The sequence below is a fragment of the Larus michahellis genome, chromosome 2 (genome assembly GCF_964199755.1).
Source record: "Larus michahellis chromosome 2, bLarMic1.1, whole genome shotgun sequence".
Classification (NCBI taxonomy): domain Eukaryota; kingdom Metazoa; phylum Chordata; class Aves; order Charadriiformes; family Laridae; genus Larus; species Larus michahellis.
In genome coordinates, this window is record NC_133897.1 from 75,761,429 (window position 1) to 75,784,128 (window position 22,700).

Sequence of the window (22,700 nt, forward strand, 5' to 3'; positions counted from 1 at the left end):
TGTATAGCAAGGTGTAAGAAAAAGGTGTAATTTGAAACATGGAAGGAAAGGTAAGGATGTTCCAGTAAGGCATAGTAGGCAGTGTCATAGTCTCTAAGGACAAAATTTATGGAGATTTCCAGCAAATTCTGTTGCTAGAAAAACTATGAAGAACTCCCCTGAAGCTTCTGAATGCCCACACTCTCACAGTTGAATGCTGCTCTAGCAATAGTAAATGTACTCTCCAGACTCAGTTGAGAATAAACTCAAGTGGAACAAATTCTGACTTTTGTGATGGTCTGCTCAGTTCTTTTTACTGAGTTGAAGGGAATAAAGGATGTGTGTTAATTTTGAAAGTCAGGATTTGAACTAAACAAACTTCTAGTGGGCTGTGTATTCAGTCACTTGTGTATTCATGAGACGGGCATAAGCCTATTGTTAATGACAGAAGCAGAGTCTATCTAGTCTTTCAGATCTTCTTCTAGACATCTGATGTAATTGTCCGACAAAAAATGGAAGCAGTCATGTTTTCTGTTAAATGCTTGGTACAGCATATGAGTGTATCAGCCATGTCAGAAGAAACACATGTAAACAACTCTGATCAGTAACATGTTGAAAAGATTTGGGCCACTCACATGTGCGTCTGCTAACCGCACGTGAATGTGGAACAATACAAGGCCCTAAAGAATGTCAAAAGGCCATGAAGATGATCAGAGGGCTGGAGCACCTCTCCTATGAAGACAGGCTGAGAGAGTTGGGGTTGTTCAGTCTGGAGAAGAGAAGGCTCTGGGGAGACCTTACTGCGGCCTTCCAGTATCTAAAGGGGGCCTACAAGTAAGCTGGAGAGGGACTTTACAAAGGTGTAGTGATAGGATGAGGGGTACTGGCTTCAAGCTGTAGGAGGGTAGGTCTAGATTAGATATCAGGAAGAAATTTTTCACTGTAAGGCACTGGAACATGTTGCTCAGAGAAGTTGTGGATACCCCATCCCTGAAAGTGTTCAAGGCCAGGCTGGATGAGGCTTTGAGCAACCTGGTCTAGCGGGAGGTGTCCCTGTCCATGGCAGGGGGATTGGAACTAGATGATCTTTAAGGTCCCTTCCAACCCAAACCATTCTATGATAAAAGTTAATGGAATCTTCTCCAGGCGAAGAAAGTCACCAAATGCTGTCTTGTCTCTGCCTGTGATAGTTCATGCACAAATAAAAAGTTTCTGTGATGTGGTGTTCTCACCTAATAATGTAATAATTTCCCAGCAATAAACGCAAGTGAGACCTATCTGCAGATCAGACATGCCCCAGGTATGTGTCCAGACGGATGAGGAAAAGGAGGATGTGAAGCAAGAGACAGTCACAGAATCACAGAATGGTAGGGGTTGGAAGGGACCTCTGGAGATCTAGTCCAGCCGTTACAGATTTTCAACCTTTGTAGATATTCAAACTTGACTCTTATCCCGTATGCAACCGGACATATTCTTCACGTTGAGTAACCAGTCATCTGGAAAAATCACGTGGAGAGATTGAAATACTACTAGCTGAGATTGGCTTTCTATGAATGAGGAAGCCACTGAGCACAATGAGTCTCAGCACTGCACTGGCAAGTAATGTCATCTGGTTATGTTTGGTCTTTACTAAGGCATTGGCTGATGTGTGCCTTAGAAACAATGAGAAGCATTGAAACTAAAGACATTCTGTGTGGAAGGACAACTGTATGGCTTCAGAGAAGGAAGTGTGTTCAGACCTTACTGCTATATTGTCTGCCTGAGATTCCTAATGGAAGAAGCAGTACAGAAAGTGACTGAATCAAAGTAAGAGAGACGCAACAGAAATTGTGGCTCAGAAATTATTTGCATTAGTTTATTGTGCCTTGCATCTGTATTTGTGAGGCTGTGGCATATTTTAGTATGTGGTGTTACCGTAGCGTGGCCAGCCAAATGACGTAACTGTATTACAAATGAATACTTTTAACCTGTATCATTATGAGTTTGTAGAACAGTCAAGTGACAAAGTGTTTACATATCAGAATGTCCTCAACTGTTGGAATAAGGGGAAATGACCCTGCTGTTCATTTCAACAGTAGTTAATTGTAATGTTAATATTTTTTGGTGTCTAAAAACTCTAAAGGAAGTTGGACACTTGATAATTTTTCAGCATCTTCCAGTACACCTGTTTTCAGGCTGTCCCTGAAATAATTACTCTTTACTATATGCAGCTGCTATAGAACATGAAATTGTTTGTCTGTAGAAAATTGTTGCTTCCAAACTTAAAATGAAATTTGAGTGCTTTTTTCAAAAATCAGTCATTGCCCATCTAGCCTCCCCTATCATTTATATAGTCATTACAGTAGTCTGTGGAGAACAGTTATACCAGGCTCATTCCTTCCTCAGGTTACTTTTTCTTAAAATGACAAACATTAGTCACGAGGGCCTGCAAGGGGAAAGGTGTATCAGATGCCATGGAGCTGGAGCCACTTTCCTCTCTTCCCTCTACCCCTAAAAGCTGGTTTCTGTCGAGTGATGCTTTACTTCATTCGCAGTAGTGGAGAGGAAAATATAGACGGTTGTTTTCTGACCTGAGGATTGCATGCTCTGCTCTCCCGTTAATTGTTGCCTCTGCAGCACTTCTGTGTCTCATTTGTTTTTAACAAAGTTCAGTACGCCTCCTCACTGGAAATTGGCCCAGATGAGAGGGTTGGTTCAAGTATTAAAATAGCTCTTAAAAAGTCTTCCTGTGCTAAAAAAATGTTTAAAAATGCTGTGGAATAACAAACTCTTCCCAGGTTTTCTTATGCCTGACCTTGACAATCCTAACACTTGAGCCCTTTACATCTTGCCTGTAGCAATGTGAAAATGTTTATTGTGCCTTGAAAGAACACCACATTCATTACTGTCCCTCCCACCCCCCATCCACCCTCCCCCTTCTTGGCGGGGTAGTGGGGTGAAAGAGTTTAATGAAAATTGTATTTCTATTAGCAGAATGAGAAATTATCAGACTTAATTGGGAAAAAGAAGAAAAGGCACTTAATTTAGAAGGAAATGGTTACATAAATATTTTAATTAATAACTGATTTGAAAGAACAGAAATAATCGTAATTAGAAAAACTGAAGTAATTTAACCATTTTTTAAATTATTCATCTGTAAACTGTTTTCTAATTAAAACTCAATTTTCTTTTTCATTCTCCTTTAATTTTTCATGTAATAGAAAATCATTTTATTTGATGCGCATAAATTTCTTAAAATGTAAAGAAAATTGTTGCTAAAAAGTTGAGATTGGATCAGATAAAGCAATGGTGAAGGCTGTTTCTTCCACTACAAAACATGCTTTTAGGTAAATATTTGTTTGTGGGGGAGGGTTGGGGAGAATGAAACTTACCTTACTAGCCATAACAGCATCAATATACATCGGTAGTCATTGGTTCCTCTGGTCAGTATGTTACAGTAAGACTAGTGTGGATGTAGCTATACAAGTAAGGCCTTCCAGTATGGTGTAGTAAAAAGTACTTCATGGTGAGCAAAATATTTTCTGTTAATAAAAAAAATGTAGTTCTTCTTTACATACAGACAATTGTACTGGGGTCTTTCTTAAGTGAGCAGCCTGCACTATCATACAACACCTTCTCAGGCCCTTAACCTCCATAGCTGAACTGGTGCACCTGGCTGCATTATTGCTTTCTTATAAACATTTTCTATAACTTTCAGTCATTTGTTGATTTTTTGTTTCAGTGATAAACTATATAGGTTTCCCAGTACACAATTTCCTAGCAACACTGTGTTCTCGTTCATAGCAGATAGCATTGAAATTGTTCAAATAATTATTGTGGCTATAGTTAATTTGAGAATAACCCAAATAGATAGTTTACTTCCATTTTGGTAACAGTGTTGTATTTTCAACTCTTCTTACTACCTTGATTCTTTCTAGAGATAAGATCACGTGTAGAAGAAAGTCTCTTAATGCTTTTGATGAAAACTTCCTAATGCATAATCATTGAAGTCAGACATCCTTGGTCTTTCAGGTTTCTGACTGAAGTTTTATTTCTTTGCACTGTTAGATAAATTTTCAGTACCTTCAGAAGAATGGCGAGATGCTGATCCCATTCCACTTAAAAATACAGCCCAAAACACCACTGAACTGTAATAATGTGAAGTAGAAGTGGCAAGAGATTTGGTGTATCCAAATAGTGATGCTACTTCTTTCTGCACAAACAGATTAGTTTATACCATCAGTTACTTGCAAGGCGTGTTTGTTGCTTTCAGATATTGTGAATTGATTAGCGTGAAGTTACTTAAATAGTAAGTCTTGTTCTGGAAGTTTCTCTGTTTGCGGATACTGTGAATGGAGCTGATACTACTGATGCGGTATACTTGTTTCAAACAGCATATAGTTCTAGGTCTGTTTTGCACCGAACCGGGGCATCTGCAGTCTGTGTTTGCACCAAGGATGATCATTGTTTTAGCTGGACACCTAATTATGTCACGAGGTTATCTGCTAATACTGAAGACTGCAATATGTTCTTTTGCTGTAACTGAATTCTTAAAGAAATATTTTTTTTTCCTCTGCAGTAACAACAGGAAGAAAAGCAATGACCATTGTGCTTTCTTTTTTGTTCTTTGCAAAGCCGTTCACATTCCAGTAAGTACTTATAGTTTTAAATGGGGTTTTTGTGTATTTTATACAAAATTACATTCTTGATCATGGAAATATAACACTAATTGATCACATTCAGGCTTTAATGCTTTTCATTTTGTATCTTCTACAAATGTCAGCCCACTGCTGTAAATATTGATTGGCTTGTTGATGCCAATCGTACTAGAGAAAATAGTTTCCATTTTCCTTGTGGTCTTGAAGACAAGCTATTCCCTGTGTTGGCATTTTTTGTTGTTTTATTAAGAAAAATATTAGATAATTTCTAGTGCTTATGATACTTAATAAATTGTTCGAGTAATTTCTGTGGAGGAAGATTTGTCTAACGGAAGGCATTTTCTCCATTACAGTAGTGTTTCCCCTTTTACGAGCTCAGGTTTGAGTTCTTAGCTAGCCTTTTTAAATAACTGCAAGCTTCTATTACCTTGATATGTTAAATTGCAAGATTTTTGAGGTTGGGCTTCTTCCCTTTTCTAATTTCAGGGAAGAACTTACATTGAAAAATGCAGCTAAGCGGCTACATTTTTGTTAATGGCTTCTGGTTTGAAACAAAATAGTATTCAATTTTATTGCTATCTATTATTTGAGACTTAAGAACTAAGCTTACAGCCAAATGCCCAAATGGAATTTACTCCAGCTAAAATCTTGAGGCTTAAGTTTGCATTGGGAAGTATGGATATAAGGCTCTGAGTGAGAACACATTTTTGAGCAGTAATAGAGAGTATAGCTCTCATAACTGTAGAAAGGAAAAACATACCACAACCCCTCAGGACTACTGTATTCATGTGAGAAAGAACAACTACTGTTTAGTTATTATTTAAGTACAAATGCACCTTAATAAGCTCTGCAGACAGGGTGGGAAAAGGAAGGGTGGAAGGATAGTAACAATAAAGATTCAAGCAAATTCTTCCTCAGAGACCACTAATTTCTGGGGTTTTTTTTCCCTTAAAAACTCTTCTCTCCTTAACGTAGGGGATTTATTTTTATTTAATCCACAAATATTGCTATGTGATCACTACAGATAAAGTGCTAATGATAACTTTTTTTCACCTCCTCTTTAGGTACGTGTGGTCAGGCTTACTGGTTGTCCTTGGTATATTTCTTAATGTTTACAGTAAGAATATGGATAAAATCAAACTACCTTCACTGGATGGTCTTTGGAAAAAAAGTGTGGAAGAAAGAAAAACAAGGACGTTGTCACAAACTGTATAGACAGTGCTTTGTGCTTCGTCTAGACTATGACTTATTATTTTATTGGAACAGTCTTCAACTGATTCACTTTCCAAAGGGAACATTATTAAAACCAAAGGAGCTGAAGGCGTATTGTCTGCTTGCAGACTGCTAGAAATGCACATTTTTGTGAGCCCTTTCTTCAGAGCACTTGAATTCATCGTAAAAGGTGTTGTGGGCCATTGTCAGATGGCATTATCAGGCAATGAAGGACAGCAGCTCCTGGCAGACTGCTGAGAAGCTGCACTCCAAATGGGGACACAGTAGAAGACTAATTTGGGCATTTGAATAATATTGGCCGTGCGGCTGATCTAAGATTAGTGATTCTTTGTCTTTGTTCATTGTCGAGGCAGGATAATTTAAATGTAATACTGTATTAACATTTAATGGAACCTAATCAGCAACTGGTTGACCAAACTGCGATTTTAAAGGTGGAATGTTTAGAATATGGTATGTTGTCACTCTTTTTCATTTCAAATAAAAAATGTTGGGTTTTTTTTAAGTTATTGATTAGATCATCACAGAACTTGATGTTTATTGTAATGATTGAAATTTTTATGGAAATCTTATGGTGTTACTCTTCTTGATTATTGCTTGCAAGTAACAAAAATGAGATTGAGTTTGTGCTTTTAGAAGGGGGGAACAGTCTTTTAGACCTGAACAGGGTGAGAACAGAGAATGAAAAAGTTGTGATTGGAACAGTGGTGTGAGTAGCTGTTATTTGCTTATTCTCTGGTGAAATACAAAATTCCTAGTGACCTGTGGCCATCCATATCATAGTGGTGTAGAGAGACGTGGAAGCCCTCTAAATTAGTATCATCAAATCAAAAATCTTTATTTTCAATATTGGAGTAAAGAATAACAGCAACTGTTAATCTATTTGGAATATGTATTGCGTCAGTCTTTGTGTGGTCCCGTGATGAACTTAAGAGGATTAGGGTACAGATTACAATTTTCTTTATTTAATGACAGGGGAGACAATATACTACCAGTCTGTCTTTTTTGTCATAAATTTAGGAAGACTTAAGTCCATTTATCTCTCTCACTTTCATATTCAACTCACTTTTGAATCACTTGCCATCTCTTTCATTTTATATATTTAATAATAGCACTTCAAAAATACTAATCACCTTACAGTTCATTCTTTGCATGTGGCCATGATTTTTTTGTCGCTGTTGTTGTGTCCCTTAGATGCATCTTGGTGTGTGTTCTTTCAAATTAGACAGAAGTAAATTGGATCATGGAATTGTATAGTCAGGAGGAATGTACAAAGAATTGAAATATCTCACAGGATTGCCTTCTGCCAAAAATAATAGTTTATGAAAGTATTCAAGATGTGCAAAATGTTTTTCAGACATTGAGGAAGAATTGCTGTTCCAAGGAGCGTGTAATCAAAGCACAGACACAAAATGTGCCTTAAATTTTGCTTATTGAGTTGGTAGCTAGCATATGCCATGTTAAGTTTGTTATAAAATAGAACATGGGGTAGCACAGCCGTCTTAGCACAATGAGACCAATATGTGGAGTGGAGAGCTGCACTAACGTAAGTGCACCGTTTCCAGCACTTCAAGCTACTCTGGTGTGTCAGCAAAGCCTTTCAACCCATATACGCTCAGTGTTGCCAAGTTATGAGAATTTATTGCATGTGACAGTTTTGTTTTTTTAAATTCCCAGCTGACGTATGATTGATTGTTTCCTGGATAAGGTAGAGAGGTGTGAATTTGACAAACAGATGCACCTTGAAAGAGAAGGGTGGCCTGCCATGGCTATCTGCTTTCACATTGAAGCCAAAGTCTTATGACAAGATATGAAAAAGGGTTACAATTTCAAATTTGATGCAAGAGTGCATTTGACTAAGTCAAGGGGATTGATACACTTTTCTTTCCCCGTTATGTTTATCAACTCTTATATTCCCTTACATTCTTTTCACTAAAAGAAGTTGCTCTTTCCAGTGAGGTTAAGTTACCAATCAAGCTTAAAAGAGGGGCATTTTTTTGAACCTTTTGAAACGAAAGTAATTACAGAACATTTACTACTCTGTTCACTGGCTTGGGGAAATTTGGTAAGTCTCAGTTTTGCCATCTGTAAACTCTGTTGCTAAACATTGAACTTCAGGAAACCAAATTATGTGAAAGATACCATACATCTGTAAAGTCATAGTAAATATAATTTGTTTGGCATCTGTTTTAGATGAATAGACGAAAAGTCAATCCCAAAGTTTCTGGCTAGAATTTGAATGTAGTATGTAGGTTGCTGAACAGTTTATGAAATCCAGTTTTGCTTTTATTTTCTCTCTTTGGAGAGTGTAATGTTCACAATAATTTACGTTTTAATTTATTCTCTGTTGTACACAAGACAGATAATGAAGCACACATTAGGGGAAGATTTGATTTATTTTCTTATTCTTTTTCTTAACTATGGAAATTATGCTTTGTTTTAAAGGTGTACTTTAAAAATGATTTTTGTAGACAAATGAATATTGTAGGTTTAGTGTCAATAGCACGAATTTAAGGGTCAGATTTTTATTTTCTTAGGGGTAGTCTAGTACTTGATAAACAGCAATATGTAAGCGTTTTAACAAAAATGCACGCACAAGTGAGAGTAGTTCATAATTTGTCACCTGTCACGGTCTGTGCAGTTTAATACTTTCATTAAGATGTTAAGAAAACCTTCGTTTCAGGGAACTGCTGTTTGTGGAGTTTTTTTAAATAAGCTTTATAGCACACGCAAGTGAGAGAACCTTACAAACCTCCGAGTATTCTTATTACAAAATTTTGTTTTAGGATCTTCTGTACTATATACGTGTGTTGGTTTTATGTTGTCTATGAAACAAGAATAAGGGCTTTTCGACAAGGTAACTGTAACTTCTTTATTTTTCATGTAAGAGCGCTTATATTGGTATGTTGGTTAACCCTTCCTAATGTTGCTACGTAGACTGATCGTAATAACTCTTGCATTTTATAGTCATTGTCTCCTGGACACTTTACAGGAGGCAACCACAGAAAAAACACCCATTTGTTCCGTCACTATAAAATTTATTATCTAAATATAATGTGAATTAGTTGCTGCTTAAGCTACACAACTTTCTCCTCTCCCCAAAAAACTGTGATATACGAATTAGTTATAACGGGATTGAAGTTAACACTAAAATTTAAGGCTGCCCAAGGTCTCCATTGATGTCAGCAACCTACCTCTGTGACACCCTCACCTTCGGAGGACTGAGGGAGCTCTGCTTCCCTAAATTAGTATGCATTTGCAGTTGCTTTCACATTACATTTTTGCACTTATTTGGCATACTTGAATACCGAAGTAATTGACTGTGCAGTGGATTTCTTCAGTATTTCAGTACATCGGTATCCTCAAACTGCTAATTATTTAGGTACCTGTATGTGAATACAAGTGTGGAAAAACTAATGCTCTGAAACACCCCCTAAACCTACAGTGTTTCCTAAAACTTCATTAAACAGTATTTCCTAATCTTGTTTTACCACTCATGCTTTGAACTTTCCAAACATTTTAACTTAAAACTTAGGCATGCGTCATGCCTACTTGTCTCCCTTACTTGTCTGTCTTACTTTTTGGATGCTAACTCCCTTTTTAGCATGCTCTTTTAATGCACTATGAATTGCTTTAGGTTTCTATTCCTGCATTTAAGGGCTTACATCATACTGTTACAGATTGGTCACATTCCATATTTTCTGCTTCATATCAGTTATGAGCGTCTGGATGATTCTTTTAAATCCTTTTTTCTCCATGAAAAAATCTTTCCTTTTATACTTTCCGTTATTTTTGGAAAGGTCTTGATGAGTGCATGTATGAGTTAACTCCTTGACCTCATTCCATCTTCCAAGGAAATCTCACTTCTCCCTTGCTTGCCTTTGAGAACTAAAGGAACAGGAAATAAATTATTGCAAGTGCTCTTTTTTTCTTTAATAAGTGCCTTTCTTACTAACCTGGTTTGTCTTAATTGTTTCTTTTCTTTCTGCCTCCCGTGCTCCCAGGCACAAACAAGCCCTACTCTCATGTTTGACCGCTGCCTGTTCGGTCATGGAAACTTTTGGAGTTCTTTACTGTTCTGGAAAGATGTACAGAGTTGCATGTATACTCTGGAGGGCAGGAAATAATAAGTAAACTTCACAAGTTAGGGAAGTAATTAAATGGATTAATACTTCTTTTTTTCTAGAGGGATTTTATATATGGTATAGGTAATAGCTCAGAATTTGGTAGCGGGAGGGTTTTTTTTTCTTTTACGTTTTACCTGTTTAAATATCTTTATATTAATTTTAATATTTAATATAAAACTCTGCACTATTCAGGCAGTTTATAGACATTAATTTTAGTCTTGCCTATGAGGCAGAAAAATCCGATCTCCATTTCACTGATAAAGCAGAGATGGTAACTTGCCCAAAGTTGCTTTAGTAAGTCTGTGGTGAGCAGGGAATAGATGTTAATACCCTCGGTTATTCTATGCCCCAAGTCCAACAGAGCCCTTCTGTACCTGAAATAAAACAGTACCATTGCGAGCCCAGTTTTCTTTTACCCCAGTATTAGAGATTTTAAATTGTTTCTGTTCTGTGATCTATACTAGTATAATTTAAAGTCAAATTAAGACAGTCAGAAAGTAGGCTTCCTGCATTTTGTTTGAAGCTTCTTTGCATTGTGTGCATTGTTATTGTTTTGTTGATTTGTTCTGTTTTCTGTGAACACTGCTATGGAATAAGCCAGAGAGAGTAGCAGTCATAGGAGATGCATAATATCCTTCACTTTCAAGTGAGTGGTCCGAATTTAGTTCACCTTGCTACTGGTCAAAAGCTGCTGCCGTTGGAAAACTGTGAGGACTTGTCATGATGTGAGGACTTGGGCTTAATGATGTCATGCCAGATCTGTATCTTTTTACCATTCACTTGTAGAGAAGCAAAGACAGCAACGCAATAAAGAACATTCGTATACAGGTACTCAGCTTAGAATATAATGCTGTCTTAATGGTTCTTTTCTGTACGCGCATCAATTTCTGCTGTTTTGCTGTTTGTTTTTTTTCTCTTGAGGTCTGATAGTAATGTATTGCTTCTCTACACTTTTGGATATTTAAATATTTAGATTTCTCAGTTTTATGCTTCCTCTTCTCTTGATGTTTTATTGTAAGTGTAAAGTTTTACCTTGTCATTTTCATTACACCTGTAGCATTGTGTCCAGTTTTGGGCTCCCCAGAACAAGAGACAGACAGAGCTACAGGAGAGAGTCCAGCAAAAGGACAGGAAGATGATGAAGGGACTGGAGCATCTCTCCTGTGAAGAAAGGCTGAGAGAGCCAGGACTGTTCAACCTGGAGAAGAGAAGGCTCAGGGGTCTCATCAATGTGTATAAATACCTGGTGGGAGGATGCGAAGAGCACGGAGCTCAAGCCCTTTCACGTGGTGCCTGGTGACAGGAGCAGAGGCAATGGGCACAAATTGAAACGCCCGAGATTCCCTCTGCACATCAGGAAACACCTTTTCACTGTGAGGTGACTGAGCACTGGCACAGGTTGCCCAGAGAAGTTGTGGGGTCTCCCTCCTTGGAGATACTCAAAATCTGTCTGGACGCAGTCCTGGGCAACCGGCTGCAGGTGGCCCTGCTTGAGCAGGGGCATTGGACTAGATGACCTCCAGAGGCCCCTTCCAACCTCAACCAGTCTGTGGTCGTAAATCTTACGATCTTTGTCCAGGTTCTAATGCTTCCATTTTTTCTCCTGTTTTCAAAGTGCTAATAAACATACCTAAAACAAGTATCTCTGTTTCAGTTGGCTAGTCAGCTGAAGAAGCCATGCTGAGAATGCCTGATAGTGCGATTCTAGCTGAATAATGAGTAACTTCAGAGCACAATCCCCTCGAGAGAGAAACCTTCATTTGGTAACCGCTACTCCATGCGAAATGACACTATGTCAATCTCTTAGTGCAAACGCAAGAAACTTAAATAAAATTGATGCTGTCAACACAGAACTATGTGAAAGCATTCATTAAGGAGTTCAAAGTGGCTTTTTATTTTCTGCATTTAGCTCTTACCATGCTACTGGGTGTTGTAGTGCAGCATCTTGTCTACATGTGTCTGTTAGAAGTGTTGCTACACCGCTTGCTGCCTGTTAGTTGTCAGCATTTCGCATGAACAGGGTCAGCTGCGGTAGCTGCCTTCCTACTTCTTCAAAACCCAGGGGTAAATTCCATTTAAATATCATTCTGTAGTATCGGGCATTTACATGAGCGTACCTGTGCAAAAGTCTATCCTAGTCCTAATAGTCCTAATTAGTCTATCCTAATGCGGTCCTAGTTCCGTGTAAAATTGCTATGTCAGGTTGAACACTTGAACCCCACCAGCACTGGAGCGCACACACTGAATACCGCTCTTCACCATTGTACAACCCGTCACATGGGAAACCGCTATTTATCTGTAAGTGCAGCAGTGAAGGGAAAATTGATCAAATAAACATCCCCTGGGCTTGTTAGTAAGGTACATCTGAATACAGGGTCTTGTAACTTTGGCTTCTGCTGTAACCTGTCTCCTGGGATAGGCTCGGTGAGATGTTCTGGGTGAAGTTTCCCATCAGGCGTGGGGGAGGGCTGCAAGGCAGCAGGATTTGGGTATGCTCTACGTCTGGTTGATTCTCTGCTGCCAGCCTGGCCCCTCTGCTCTCTTGTTCAGACAGCAAGTCTGTCTGGCCTCAGCTTCCCAAATTTTCCAGGTAGCGCCGGCAGTAAATCGGATTTACCAAGCCCAGTCTTACTCACGGTTTAAGAATTAGAATGCTTGTGCTTACTTCCTGTGGAGTGTACGTCTTGAGGAAATGCAGACATCCCAGAAGTCTCTAGCATTCATAAGAAAATGGAAGGTGCATTTTTTTAGTTGGAGATGAAATAGGATGCTCTCCCTGTTCTCCCTAGAAAGGACAAACACAGTGCTATTATACGAGGAAGGTTACAGCTTCAGTTACAGACTGTGAAGCTGTGGGTGAGTGGTTCAGTTGGCCGCTAAAATAATTGTTGGGAATTCAGGCACATCTATAGGATCCACTTACTGGTACCATTTGTAGAAGAATGAAACTTTCCTGACAGGCTACAGTTCCTATTTCTTCACTTTTGCCTCACTTTCAAGTTCCTGAACTCCGTTATAGTCCCACAGCACTACAGTAACTATTAGCACTCGGTGTTAACATAAATACGGACACAATCAACCCTGTGCAGAGCACAGTCTTTTTCACGCTGTTGTCCACAACTGGGGAACAGGAATGAGGCAGCAGTGGCACCTCGGTGACAAAGCATTACGAAGGCTCTGTAGCCCAGTCTCGCATATAACGTGATGTTCTTGGCTGCGTCCTACAGAGGTGCTTCCTCATTGCACGCTCCTCCATGACGTCGAAAACCACAAGCCCTCACGCTGGTACCATCACATGAGAACTATCGCAGTGTTTTGCAGGACCATGTGTTACAGGTAAAGAGCACCCAGCACAAAAAATTAAGGGCACTACGGGCTATGCTTAGGAAGTGGATTATGTTAGAGGCTATCTATAGAAAGCAAAGGCACTCAAATTTGCAGATAGGTGAGTTGTTCGAACCCATCTCAGCCTTAATTTGAATGACCAGGTCCAGCTAAATACTTGTCCCGCAGGAGCGAAACAGTGATGGCAACAGGAACTGGAAGTGCCCCATCTCGGCTTTCAGAACGAGCTGTAGATTAAAAGTTAAAAGTACCCCTTCAGAAGACAGTTGAGGGGGAGACGTGGCTCAGACTGCGGTGGCTGAGGAGAGAAAAGCCACGTCATCCAGCGATGAACAGTGCTGTTTAAAGATAGAAATGACTTGTCTGCTCCCTGCGTCTTTAAATGTAGCCTTCTCTATTAATACTCTCATGCCTAATCCAGTAAATCTGCTTATGCTTACAAGCAGGTAAAGGTATACCTATTTATTTTGAACTCGATGGGTCTTTCAGTTTGAGATAGACATGGCAGCCACAGGATTTGGACAATCATGGACGTGTCCACAAAGCGGATTTGAGGCCCCTGAAAGGCTTTAATGCATTAAGCAGAGTTCATATAGGCTTCAGGCAGCGACTAAGCAGAATTTAAGCTCTTTAGGCTTTAACATGCCTTTAATCTTTTGTTGCTCTAGCCTAAAGTTAGGATTATTTATTTTGTGTACTATCCAAATTTTGGTACTGGAAAATCATTTTAGTGAGAAATATGCTAAAAATTGCCCTTAATAAGCAGTTCAAGTGAACGGCTGGGAGTATTCTCTCCCTAGTTCACACCATCCTGTGCAGTGCAGCTAATAATAAAATCTGAATGTGAGTGCTCAGCCTCTTCACACGAAGACTGTATTCTTGCTGTTAGGCAATATCACCGTCCTTGATTTTAGCAAAAGAAAACAAATTCTACATAACTACGTAGGTAAGAACTGATTTAAAAGCAGCTAATCCTTACTATGAGTCACACCTGCTTTCCCTGGACACCTTATCCTCGAGAAATGAGTCACACCTGGCTGTACAAGCTTGGTTTGCAAACTCCCATCTTTCCTGGGATTAAAGCAGCCTGAGATTAAGCAATCACGCCTGCATGCTTGCCAGGGAGGAGACCAGTTATTGCCTAAAGCTTTTTGATCCACAGGCACATAGGTAAAGGCAACTTGAATTGACCATCTTAGACTTGGTAAATTTTGCATTGCAAGACAGCTCCAATATAATCTATTATTTCTCTGATAGCAGCTCATTTTTTTCCAAGAAGTTGAAGCATAAACTGCATACAAATGCTACATGTTTGGCTTCTAAATAGAAATGTCACTAGTTGGGAGAGATGATAGCTTTTTTCCTGCTGAGAGCTAAATTTGTACGGAGAACAGGTGTATCGGAAAGGTGCAATGTGGTGTCTTTTACCAGATTATATTTCTGCACTGCGCATTGTGGTAGGGTGAGGAAAGAACGTCAATAAAGGAAAGAAATGAAAATCAAGACACGTTTGACAGCAATAGCATTAATTCTTGGCTATCCTTTTTTTCCACTGCGTAACGTTGGATGCAACAGATACAAAGTAGGTTTCGGTAGCTGGACTAAGAATCGGGACAGGGATTTTTCAAAGCAATGGAAGACAACTGAAATCCTGTTGAACTTTAACTGCTTTACTGTTCTGAAAATACCAAATTGAATCACCACAGAAGAGCACTGGACTGCCCCTCTCTGTGCAAAGCTTCCCTTGCCATCTGGGGAGATCCACTGTGAAGACAGATTCATCTTAAATGTATCCCTTGATTGACGGGCAAAGACATTCTTTTTAGGTATGTTGAGACCTCATGGTTGGAAATAGGATTGGCTCCTGTCAGTCACCTTCAAAGTTGAGAACAGCTGTGCCAAGCTGAAAACGAGTGAACAACATTTGGTGGATATGCAGGTGGCTGAAGGGAGCTGTGTGTGATTTCTTCAGTCTGCTCCATTTCTTCTGGAACAGTTTAACTGTTCTCTTTCTGTGAATGACTTACAGTGTTAAAATATGTATTTTTGAAAGTGTGGATACTTGCGTTTTGCACATTTCGGGCAGGTCCAGGTTGGTTGTTTTCTTCTTTGTATTTTTCCTAAGTAATATTCTGTGTCAGAGGGGATTCTTCGTAAGTAATTTTCAATATCCACCTTTTAACCTCTCTGTTTAGTTTATTTATTGAGACTCACAGTAAGAGCTGTCTGCATCCCTTCTTCCCTGTCTTCATTTCTGTTATTGTAATCTCTCTTCAACAGAATTGGTAACCTGTGTTATTTTCTCAGCCTCATGTAGTAAATAATGGCACATGTCTGAAGCTTATCACAACAGCAAATAAGATGGTGCATAACGCATCATCCTCTCCAAATTGCCACAGCAGGGAGGGCTGGCGGTACATACATTACCTCTGTTATTTCTTACAAAAAGCTTAATTTTTCTGCCTGTGCGATGTTGTAGGGCAGCAACAGAAGAAGAGCTGAGGTATCTACACGAGGACACGGGCCTTTGGGAGAATATTGTTCCTTTTAGTGAGAGGAGCAACCCAGGCTGGATTGCTTATGGTCTCTTCAGTCTGGAAAAAAGAAGGCTGAGGGGGGATCTTATCAATGCTTCTAAATACTTAAAGGGTGGGTGTCAGGAGGATGGGGCCAGGCTCTTTTCAGTGGTGCCCAGCGACAGGACAAGAGGCAATGGACACAAACTTGAACATAGGAAGTTCCACCTAAACATGAGGAGGAACTTCTTTCCTTTGAGGGTGGCAGAGCACTGGAACAGGCTGCCCAGAGAGGTGGTGGAGTCTCCATCTCTGGAGACATTCCAAACCCGCCTGGACACGTTCCTGTGCAACCTGCTCTAGGTGACCCTGCTGTGGCAGGGGGGTTGGACTAGATGATCTCCAGAGGTCCCTTCCAACCCCTACCATTCTGTGATTATCTCCGTTTATTCTCCTCTACCCTCACCCTTTTTGTTTTTTCATTCCCAAAGCCTAACTGGAGAATACCAGTTAAAAACCTGGCATCTTAGTTAATAGTTTTATACTCTGCAAGTAAATTTTTCTTCCTTTTACATTCCTTTCACCATGACAGCTATGACCTTATTGAGTGTTCATAGTATTATTCTTTTGTTATCTTTGTGAGCCAGGGGTATATGTACTCTTTCTTTATGCAAAGAAGGTCTTGAATTATTGAAAAAATAAAGAGCAGATCTCCCAAAATATGTAAACATTTTGCTCCTTTAAATGGATGATAGACACCTGAGAGTTTGTGTCCACAAATTTCTGTGACACGAGACTGGGAAAACTGCCACATAGTAAATTCAGTAGAAACTGCCCGTGTGTACACAATCCTCACTGAAGAAAACCATGAATTATCTCATACGTATTGAGCACATAGGTGGTTAGTGTGCTATGGCTGACAGTGTAAGATCACGTTTTCCCTGTCTTGCAGTAACTTGTGTCTGTGATCTGAACTCTGTTACATTTTGCAAGAAGCTGGAGTAAATCTGGGGCTGAGCAGAGAGATGCAGCTGTACTTCCTTGAATACGTGTGGAGCCTCACAACCTTAGAGCTCTCTTTACAAGAAAGGATGGAGGAAAAATCATGGCAAAGTCCCATTGCTTGCAGAGTCCATTAATATCCAACTATCAGAACACCAGTACCAGCAGCCTGTGAGTTGCACACTGCTGTAGAGGTGAACATACCCTCTCTCTGCTAAACTGGTTAATATTAAGCATGCATTTATACTTGTTATATTATCCTACTGATAAACAAAACCAACACATTTTTCTAACAGGTATAATTTCGCCTCGGTTAATGTGCGAGCTGCATCCTGACTCTCTTAACTCTCAATGAGTGCATGTAGTCAATTGATGATTTATTTTGACTGTGTGGAATAACTGACACTTATGACTCTAACTTAATTTAGTCTCTTTGCCTCTGGAATACTGGCATCCAAAAGCAAACCAAGTAATTTAGTTGGATTTGTTACTCAGAAGTCTGTGGCTGACAGTACTGCAGATTATTTTTTAAACAATGGATTAATAAAGGCCTGTTCAGTCATGATTCCCTGTTTCTCCACAGTTGTCTATTTATAGATTTTTAAATCTAAATTGTTAGTTTGCAAGAAGTGCAATAACTACAGATTTGTACGAGTTCTATTGAATGTAGTGCATTGCACAGTGTACCATAAAGCCTGTTGGCGCACGTGAGCAGTGTGGACTGCAGACCTATTGTTATTTCACTGCAAAAAGGCTGTAGCTGCTGCTTACATTTCAGAGGAGAACCAAAACCTCAGAATAACAGAATCTCATATCTTTGGGCTTTCTTGTTGGAAAAAGAGGAACTAGTGCTCCTCTTCTGCCAAAAAAAGAACATCTTTCCTGAAGAAAAAGAAAGTATTTGAGACCTTTCCTTGTAAATGAAGGACAGGGCACTACTATGAACTCATGTGTTTAATACGCATGAAATTAGGGCTTTACGCAGAATAACTAACGGCAATTAATCATTTTTAAAGAAACTGTGAATCCAAATAGAGATTTGTAGAAATTCTTGAAAAGCAAAAATGTACAGATTACTACAAAAGGAGATCAACCAGCTCCTCCCTGGGGCTGAGTTGCAGCAATTTAAATTCATTCAAACTCACCAGCACAAGCAATTGCGTGTATAATGTTTGGCTTGGGCTGAGGGCAAATTTAATCCTCAGGGAAAGTGGAGGGAACATTTTGGTGGTAGGAGAGGCAGAGGTTTCTCCAGGAAAACAAAACCCAAGGAAAAACGGTTTACGTTTAACGGAAAATACTCCTTGCTCTAAAACGGGATGTTACATTTTTAGTTAATGATACCATTAAAAAGCCACAAGAAGCAAAGAGCTTGATTGACAGAAATGCTAGAACAGGGGACTTTTATCCAGTGGTCTAGTTACCAGAGCAGTCGTGTTGGCTGCTGGAGTCTCTTTCAGTCCTTTTTTCTTGAGAAGGCTGTAATGTTGCCAGAGATGATACTAAATTAAAATTATTTAAAATTGTATTAAAATTATTTATAGAGTAGGTTCAAATATAAGGATGGAAAGATGGAGAGACACTATCCCACCGCTTTGTACAACTTAATCTATTTGGGCATTTTTGTAGCTGGTAGACAAGTGAAATAAATAATAGAATTTGGTCTTCTACATAGGTTTTCTATAAAAGGTGCATTGCATTTTACCAGTTTTACAGGATGAAATTGAATCAGCACATTTACAAATGATTCTGTTCAATTTTATTCTTTATATTTCCCTAGCGTTGTAGCTGGAGCATCAATACCTGAGAATCTGTTCCTTACACTTCTGCTACTCCTCCAAAGTAAGGCTGAGATGGCATTTTAGCAGGAGGTCAAGAGCGCATTCTCGATGTGGGAAAATATTGCGTCCTGTTTCTGTTTTACCCATCCTTTAGAGATCTGGCCACTCTGAAAGTCCTCTAAAACAGCTAGTAAAGGGGAAAAAATGTCAAAATACTAACTTGTTTTTCTTTGCTCTCGCTCTAGACTTTTTTGAAGTAAGGGACTGCATGAGTGTGAGGGTTTTTTTTATTTTTTAATGGTGTCTTCATTAGAAATATTGAGTTCTAGTACTTTATTTGAGTTTCTCAATTGGCATTCATGTAACAGATTTTTAATAGTTTATCCTAAGGAAAGTCTTGAGCTAAATTAAAATTAAGTTCAGGTTTTGATAATGTAATGCACAGAACACAAATTTTACGGGGAAGTTGTAACTATCCCCAGCCAGAACAGTATAGTTTGCCACTTTACTCTCACCCCGAAAATCTCACACATCTTCTTTCCGCCTTGTATCCAGGCATGCAAAGGATAAAACATTGGAGGAAAATATATTGCATTGTTTTTAAAGTGCTTAATTTGAGGAGCTAAAATGCCTCTCTGTCACTGAATAGTTACGGCTTTGTGTCACTCCAGAGCTGCGGTGAGGCTGAGAGCTTCAGTTACATTCTCTGCTTTGTTCTCTGTTTTCTTCTAAGTTTAACCATAACTGAATTTTCAAGATTTAGAGTACTCGGCTTAGAGAGACTATTTGAACTCCCTAGTTAACGCTGTTTGTGTTGGAGTAACCTGTACCCAGCTCTGCTTCACTGGTTCCCAAACAGCCCTCAGTACGAAGTTGTCCTCGTCACGGAAGGCAAACGGAATCAACAGGCAGCCAGCTGCACGTGAAAAATGACCAAACATTTCTCCCCATTTCACAGATAAAGAAGAGAGGATGGCCGACACAGGACTGCTGCTGCACAGGGTGACTCTAACGTGGACCTGCTGCATCCCAGCCTGGTGCCTTTATACCCTAACCACTGCATTTCTCTTCCTTTGTTTTATAGGTGGCACTTTCGGTCGGTGGCTTGCTGCTGCTGTTTTAGGAAATGGCATCGCATGGCTTTAGTCCCATCAGCTGACAGAGATGTAAGAATTTCATTAGCTTGATAACTGCTCTCATTCTGGCTGATACAACATGAAAAAATGTAGTTTGAAAATACCTTCCAGGCCATCTGTGGTGGCCCAGATAGGGCTGTGTCAGAGACCCCAATTCATTTCATAGCCTTTCAATCCTCTGGACGCCACTCTTACTAAGTAGACTCCCACGGGTTTCTCCACAGCAGGCGGAAGGGCAGCCGAGCAAAGAGCTTAGTCAGTACTTCAGCAAATGTTTGGATACTTGCTGGAGATTCATCAGGAAATGCTTCTGCTGGAGTAACTTCCTAAGGCTACCTTACTTAGCACATGGGCTTGCAGCCTTCTCTAGGCCAGGATGGTCTCTCGCAGCAGCAAGGTAGAAGTAGGTTCCTTTCCCACCTTGCTGCAAAGGGAGCTGTGAGTCTCTCAGGCAACATGACCCTGAAGCAAAGAACTCCCATCCTCGTCTGTGAGTTACAGATTGAAATGTTCATGTGCTCAACTTTATTTAGGGGAAATAATGTTCAAATCTTGAAAGCCTGAGTATTCTCAAAGTTAAATTGATCCCTACATCCCATTTTCCAGACAGAGAACACAACTATGCCATGTGACTTCTGCATCCACTCAAAATGCCCTGACTAGTTTCCATCGAGCACCCAACTCCTCCTGGATAAACAACAGGCTACAAATTCATCACAAAAATTGGCAAATAATGTTGAATTATAAATATATTTGAGAAAATTGTACTGTGTTGGCTGACAATTCATTAAAAAAGAGGAGTTGAAATTGATCAAATGAATTGTTTGTTACTAATTATTTGCCTAGTGCTAGCTGTGATGTGAGACCTTGAGGGTGGGAATAAATTATCTTAATGAGGGATTAGGTTAAGGCATGTTATAAATTCTCATTTCAAGAGCTAACCCCACCATTAATATATTTGCCTATAACTGTGAATCTTCTTTAATAGCTGCCTGTCTTCTTTGCACTGCATAAAGTGTTCCTCCTTTTAAAATCCATGTTCTGCAATGGAAGTATGTGGCCTCCCCTTTTATCTTCGTTAGAAACACCAATGAAATACCTATGAGGAAATAACAGTAATGTAGACTGTAAGTTATATTTCATTATGGAGAAAGAAATGGCCACGTCCCAAGGATAGATGAAGTACCAGGTACCTTTTACTGTGAGCTGAAGACATCCTTATTTTCAAAAACCTCGTTTGTATAGTGCACGTGGCCTTAGAGATACGATTTTCCAAGTGAAATGAGGGTGGAGAAATGGGAATAAGCTGCCTTATACAACTTGGAAGGGAAAAGGGGAACAAGGATGCATGTATTGTTTTGCTTGTATTAGAGTTAAGAATTGCCTCTTATGATCCGAACACTGTAACAGCTCGTGATGGTAACGTTAGCCTCAGACAATCCAAGTAGCAAGGATTTTAAAGGTGATCTTCCTCCATTAAGTTTCTGTAGCCACCTTATTATATATCATACTTAATGAGTATACATCATACTTAATTATTATAAGTGCTAATAATAACTCACAGCAAAATCTGAGACAGGTAAATCACAGGGCAATTGAGGTAGAGACTATTTCTCTTTATGTGTTTGTGTGATGTCTTGTAACTCTAGATACTACTGCAATATAATGACCATGTAATAATAAAACATTATGTTTTTCTCTCCCTGTCTCTTTCCCATTTTCATTAGCTGTCCTCAAAGTGCTTTCAAAAGAAAGGGCATATTGTTGTCTCTGTTTCTACAGGCAGGCCAGCGCCCATGGTCACTCAGCGGGTCACTGTGTCAGTCAGCGCACAGACACGCAGCTCCCCGTGCCGTGTCTCGTGTGCATCACTCCTGTGCATGCTCCAGCCCTTAGAAATTACTTCCTCAAAAGATCGGCAATGCTGCCTATTTACTAAGTCGAGGGCGGAGAAGTAGGAGGACGCATGAGGTGATCTTGCCTTTCTGTGAACTCGTTTTGTTTCAGAATTTATTTGACCCAATTTCCTCCGTATTTTTAAGGCATGATATAATGCCTCGGTTTGCCAACAGCTTTAGAGCGCTTTTTAAAATGATACTTTACTTGCCTTCTTTTGGGTTTGTCAAATATACGCTGCTGTTTTTTACTAGCTACCTGTCTCCTCCTTCCTGCAGCCCTTGGCGTAGAATTGGTGGAGCTCCGGGAGCACACAGGAGATAATACGCTATCCATGGAAATTGTCCGAGCTCTTTGGAAACGCTGTTCATCTCACTGGAAACAGAGTTGGGCCCTCTCTGCTTCCAGAAAGACTTGTTTCCGAGCACCGCCAAGCCCCTTGCTATTGAAATTCAGAACAGCAACAAACTTCCCGGCATTCATTATCCTGTTCAGTATCAATTCAGAGGCAGCACTTGTGCGTTTGTGTTTGTGCAGAAAAGATTCATCACATTTTGGGGTCAGCTACCTTGTCAGCTCCACAAACACAGACGCACGCACGCACAGAGGGGAGAAAAAAATGAGCTTCACACGCTTCATTCATGTCAGAACTCAACAACTTTAAGAGCGCAAATATTCTGCAGTCGCTCATGAAAAGAAATTTTTAATAATAAATATCTAACAATTAATGGGCTGGTAGCTGCAGTTGTCTTCAGGGCATAATATCTAATTTCCTTGCAATGTTTCATATCCTTACTTTTCACGCTGCAACAGTCTATCATTAAAACCGAATGCAGGTTTCTATCACTTTTATTTATTTTTCAAATCAACTTATAAATCAGTGCCAGGCCTTGTTACAGATGAGTTCCAATAAATTATCAGCTGTGGACAAATTCTGAATGTTAAACATTTTCTGTTTCTCCCTTTTTTTTCCCACTTATTGTGCTTCCATGTCACCCTCTGAGCCTGGAGCGCGCGACAGGCACAGAGGGGTATGGAGGGTTTTTCTCCC

General features: G+C 39.6%; 1 protein-coding gene across 10 annotated transcripts in view; it reads left to right on the forward strand.

Annotated features, from left to right (window-relative positions):
- SLC35B3 (solute carrier family 35 member B3) overlaps positions 1–11,822 on the forward strand; it is a 30,503-nt gene extending 18,681 nt beyond the window's left edge. For 5 of the 10 annotated variants that reach the window (XM_074575985.1, XM_074575987.1, XM_074575980.1 and 2 more), the window contains 2 exons: positions 4,538–4,607; positions 5,681–6,545. In XM_074575985.1, coding sequence (XP_074432086.1) covers positions 4,538–4,607; positions 5,681–5,831 — 221 coding nt within the window. In that variant the 3' untranslated portion in view covers positions 5,832–6,545. Of the gene's footprint in view, positions 1–4,537; positions 4,608–5,680; positions 6,728–11,030 lie in introns of those variants that run through there. The other 5 variants (XR_012585605.1, XR_012585604.1, XM_074575984.1 and 2 more) reach the window with 3 other exon arrangements.
- Positions 11,823–22,700: the final 10,878 nt, after the last annotated feature.